This window comes from Nicotiana attenuata, chromosome 12 (assembly GCF_001879085.1).
Source record: "Nicotiana attenuata strain UT chromosome 12, NIATTr2, whole genome shotgun sequence".
NCBI classification, from domain to species: domain Eukaryota; kingdom Viridiplantae; phylum Streptophyta; class Magnoliopsida; order Solanales; family Solanaceae; genus Nicotiana; species Nicotiana attenuata.
Window position 1 is genome coordinate 7234733 of NC_032000.1, and position 4833 is coordinate 7239565.

The 4833-nt window shown below is 37.1% G+C and overlaps 1 protein-coding gene across 1 annotated transcript in view; it reads left to right on the forward strand.

Moving 5' to 3' along the window:
* LOC109235237 (glutamine--tRNA ligase) overlaps positions 1 to 4285 on the forward strand; it is an 8490-nt gene extending 4205 nt beyond the window's left edge. Inside the window, exons 11-23 of the mRNA XM_019401271.1 lie at positions 529 to 619; positions 689 to 775; positions 1011 to 1208; positions 1291 to 1389; positions 1746 to 1877; positions 1984 to 2120; positions 2217 to 2316; positions 2422 to 2517; positions 2641 to 2741; positions 2849 to 2954; positions 3039 to 3128; positions 3218 to 3347; positions 3832 to 4285. Of these exons, the coding sequence (XP_019256816.1) occupies positions 529 to 619; positions 689 to 775; positions 1011 to 1208; positions 1291 to 1389; positions 1746 to 1877; positions 1984 to 2120; positions 2217 to 2316; positions 2422 to 2517; positions 2641 to 2741; positions 2849 to 2954; positions 3039 to 3128; positions 3218 to 3347; positions 3832 to 3926 (1462 nt within the window). The 3' untranslated portion in view covers positions 3927 to 4285. The remainder of the gene's footprint in view (positions 1 to 528; positions 620 to 688; positions 776 to 1010; positions 1209 to 1290; positions 1390 to 1745; positions 1878 to 1983; positions 2121 to 2216; positions 2317 to 2421; positions 2518 to 2640; positions 2742 to 2848; positions 2955 to 3038; positions 3129 to 3217; positions 3348 to 3831) is intronic.

Sequence of the window (4833 nt, forward strand, 5' to 3'; positions counted from 1 at the left end):
TACTGTTGAGGGGTATTCTCATGGTTTTGATCAAAATTTTCTGAGTTTAATTTTGTTTTGATGATAAAATAGAATCCTGGGTCACAAACTTTTGGATTTAGGATCAGCTCTCAGAGATCTTTTTTGATTTGGATAGATAAAATTAGGCTACTAAACAAGAAAAGATAACGCAATTTAAAGATGTTATTGGCGCGCGAGCGAGAGACATGGTGGAGGAAGAGTGCGAGAAGGTTGTGGTGGGAAGGAGTTAATGTTATGCTTCTGGATTAATTAGTTTGGCCTAGCAAACTCTGAAGTCTGAATTAGCTTGTCTGAACTCTGAATATAGTTCGCTATGTAATCCACAAGATATTTGTCTCTCGTCAATTCCGCCCCAAAAATCAAACGTGAGTGGTGGAGATTAATCTTGTGCAATCTCATCTTCTTATTGGTTTCCCTATTCACATGGAAGCTCTAAGTTCATTTAAAGTGGAACCTCTCTTTTACATGGGAGTGCTAGATTCCTCATGACTTTGCCGTTGGATTTAGGTTTGATGATACCAACCCTGAAGCTGAGAAGAAAGAGTACATCGATCATATCAAAGAAATTGTAGGGTGGATGGGATGGGAGCCTTACAGGGTATGATGATGTTCAATATCAATGGTCTCTTTCCCGTGTTTGCAATACTAATATGTTGGCAATTTGCAGATAACTCACACTAGTGATTATTTCCAAGACCTTTATGAGCTAGCTGTAGAGCTGATAAAAAGAGGTCATGCATATGTTGACCACCAGGTAATATATCTATTATAAATAACATGTGATATGTTTAATACATAAAAATTGCTATTATTGTTTTCTCTTGATACTCGTTTTTGGTTTCTGTTTCTCCTTTTCTTGTCTTTACCTTTAAGTTTGCCCTTGCCCACCAGAGCTAACCTCTATTATGAGGGGCTTAACCGATTTTTGCTGTTATACGCTAACTAGATATTAGTATGAGATATATGGTCTGATTTTCTACATAACACAGACAGCTGAAGAGGTAAAAGAATATCGAGAGAGAAAGATGAACAGCCCTTGGAGAGATAGGCCTATAGAAGAGTCCTTAAGATTGTTTGATGAAATGAAGAAGGGGATGATTGATGAAGGCAAGGCGACATTGAGGATGAAACAGGACATGCAGAGTGATAATTTCAATATGTATGACCTTATTGCATACCGTATCAAGGTAGGTATTTTCTGACAAAAACCATTTTGAATTCTATCTTGGTGTTTACTAACATTTAGTCCAATATTACTTGTTTCTACAGTTCACTCCTCATCCACATGCAGGGGATAAATGGTGCATCTACCCCAGTTATGATTATGCCCATTGTATTGTTGATTCTTTGGAAAATATCACTCATTCGGTACGTATGTGACTTGTTGCTGTCAAATGCTGTGTTTACTTCTTCTTCACTTTGTCAAGTCAGCATGACCTATCTTGAATTTATAAGTTCCCTCTGCATATAGCTTTTCTGTTTCTATTTTCATTTTGAAGTTACTTAAAATATTTAGCTGTAAATCCATTACATAGAGTATATTTCTTGAATAAAAATGAGAAAAGAAATAAATGTTGTTCAAGTGCACTATAAAATACTGTGGTCTAACTTGCTGTGCACCCCTCTCTGTTTCCAACCATACTGTTGACAAATTGTTATGGTAAAATATTGCTGTAAATAATAGCTTAAATTAATTAATATTTCAATATCACATACTTATGCAGCTTTGCACCCTGGAGTTTGAAACCCGCCGTGCTTCATATTACTGGTTACTGGATGCACTAGGCCTTTACCAGCCTTTTGTTTGGGAATACTCACGGTTGAATGTGTCCAACACTGTGATGTCAAAGCGGAAAGTAAGATTGAATCCTGAGTGTTCCTTTTATAAAAAATTATTTATAATGGTTTCATGCTGGTAAAGTTCTTGTTTCAAACTGATTCTTGATTTTTATTGTTGTCCAGTTGAACCGTCTCGTAACAGAGAAATGGGTTGACGGCTGGGATGATCCTCGTCTCATGACATTAGCAGGATTGCGACGTAGAGGGGTAACTTCAACAGCAATTAATGCTTTTGTTCGTGGGATTGGAATAACTAGAAGGTTGGGCACTCATTTATCTAGGTGTCTGTATGTTCCCAGTACAAAGGAAAAACAGTGTTTGACAGCGTGTTGACAACTTTCTATTTTTGGATGCAGTGACTGTAGTATGATACACCTAAGTCGCCTCGAATACCATATAAGAGAAGAACTAAATAAAACAGCTCCTAGAACAATGGTTGTGCTAAATCCCCTTAAGGTGGGTATATCTAGATTTAAACAAAGTATTCGTGGATGGACACGTGCGCAAGTATGTATTCTATTGCCAGTTTACAGAAACTTAAGTTATGAACTTCATAATCAGGTTGTCATCACAAACCTTGAAGCTGGCTTAGTAACGGATCTAGATGCAAAGAAATGGCCTGAAGCTCCAGCAAATGATGCTTCGTCATTTTATAAGGTGTGCATGCATTTTTTACTGTATAATAATGGATGTTTTCTACTTTTCTGTCTCCACATAATAAAGCAATTCAATGTCGTTGATTCTTTAATATGTGTTTGCCATTTCTGTTTATTTTTGCAGGTCCCCTTTTCTAGAGTTGTCTACATTGAACGTACAGATTTTAGGTTAAAAGATTCTAAAGATTATTTTGGCCTTGCTCCTGGAAAATCTGTCTTACTAAGGTAGTGTCCGTTAACTCACATCTTTGGTCATCCAAAAATTTGCCCGATTTCAGTTCAATACTTGGCCTTAGATGTAGTTCAAACTATAAAGCTTATTTGCATTGCAGGTATGCATACCCTATAAAATGTACAGATGTAATTCTTGCTGATGACAAAGAGACGGTTCTTGAGATTTGGGCAGAGTATGACCCGTCCAAGACGACCAAGCCTAAGGTGGGTTTTTTGACGTTAAATTCTTCTGTGTCATGGTTGGTTTAGAATTTCAGATCTGTTGTTCCTGAAACAATGTCGTTGCAGGGTGTTCTTCATTGGGTTGCAGAACCTTCACCTGGGGTTGATCCACTTAAGGTGGAGGTCCGGCTATTTGACAGGCTCTTCCTCTCCGAGGTTTCTTTTCTTTACCTTGTCAAACTCACTTTTCACCTTTCTCAATCACAGTTATTTTGAAGCTAATTGTTGCTTGGTTTTGCGATTAGAATCCTGCTGAACTCGAAGACTGGCTTGGTGATTTGAACCCTGAGTCTAAAGTGGTAATACAAAATGCTTATGCTGTGCCCTTAGTTAGGACGGCTGCTCTTGGAGACAGATTTCAGTTTGAAAGGCTCGGTAAGTTCTAGTACTTGTTATTGCTTGGTAGGGAGCTGAAATTTAGCTTAAGATGAAAGTTTAAGTGCCTCTACAATGTTACCCCCTTCTTGAGTCGTAAAATAGGTTCCTTTACAGTATCTATTACTTCTTTGATGTTTGCTTTGGTGCCTTGAAATACTAATAGCAGCAATCCAATTCTGGCTGAAGCTTTTTTCTAAGTTACTTCTAATGATGAGATTCTATTTGCTTTAACAAAATCAAATTTTAAGTCTCAGGAGCTAAAAAATGTTGGTTGCTTGATTTTTGTTTTTTCGATTCACATTTCAAATTCCGAGTTTGAAGAGTTGGTGCTTCTATTTTTGAATTCATCATATGAAAATATGATTTTTTAAACCGCTGAAGGCTTTAGTTCCCAATGCCCTCCATTGTTCCTGATTTCCTTAATTTTCTCAAAACAGATGAATTCTAATGCTTGAGTTGTTTTAAATGATGACTTTTGCAGGGTATTTTGCTGTTGACCAGGATTCCACTTCTGAGAAACTGGTCTTCAATCGGACTGTCACGCTGCGTGATAGCTATGCCAAGGGTGGAAAATGAAGCTTTTATGAAGAAATGGAAGTGAAACGGTAGTGTGTGATCGAGTGAGATTAACTAAATGCATTTTTCTTGATATTTACGTGTACAAATAGACATTTTCAAGAATGAACGTTTTTGGTATTCCGGGAATACACCAAGGTTAGATCTCGTACAAATCATCGTTACTTAAAAAAGACAATAAAGTTTTGGTAGCTCAATTTTGTTACTCTCCCTGTGAAGTCCTTTTTGTTGTTTCTTTTCTGCCAAAAAATGCAGTTATGACATCAGATATGACATGACCACTCTTTGGTATTTCTTAGTAACCAAATTAGCGTGCGATGACTATCCTTGAGATGAAATACACTAATATTGTTCTATCATTGACTGGAAAAGCCAAATTCTGCTTCTATTTCATATTCAGATTTTTGAGTCGCTTATTGCTTGTCACTGTAGTTTCTTTAATTCTGATTATAAGCCGTCTTTGCTTCGATTATTCTGATCGTTGGTACTAGTCTTTTTTTTTGTTGCTGGTTTAGCCATCTGGTGACTGGAATTTGTTGGGCCGACTAATCTAGATTGTACCTCATAGGTCCCATGAAGGGGAAGAGCTTCCTAGTAGGAATTGCTCAGTTGGCCATGATTATGTGCAGAAAACAAGAACCCTACCCTATGAAACAAAAATAAATAAGTTGCAAATTTTTTGCAAGGTGGTAAATGAGCAAATCTTGTGTAATTCTGTACCCTGATCAAAGGATAGACATGTATTTACTTCTAAGGATGGGGGATCAGTAGGGTCCCTGTGTAAAATTTCTTTATAGGTCTTATGGAAATTTTAGAAGCTGAAAGAGTCGAATGTGAGACCACTAAAGGGTAAAGACACCCATAGTTTTGCAAGAAAAAAGAAGGGTCTTTTTGACAAGAAATATCG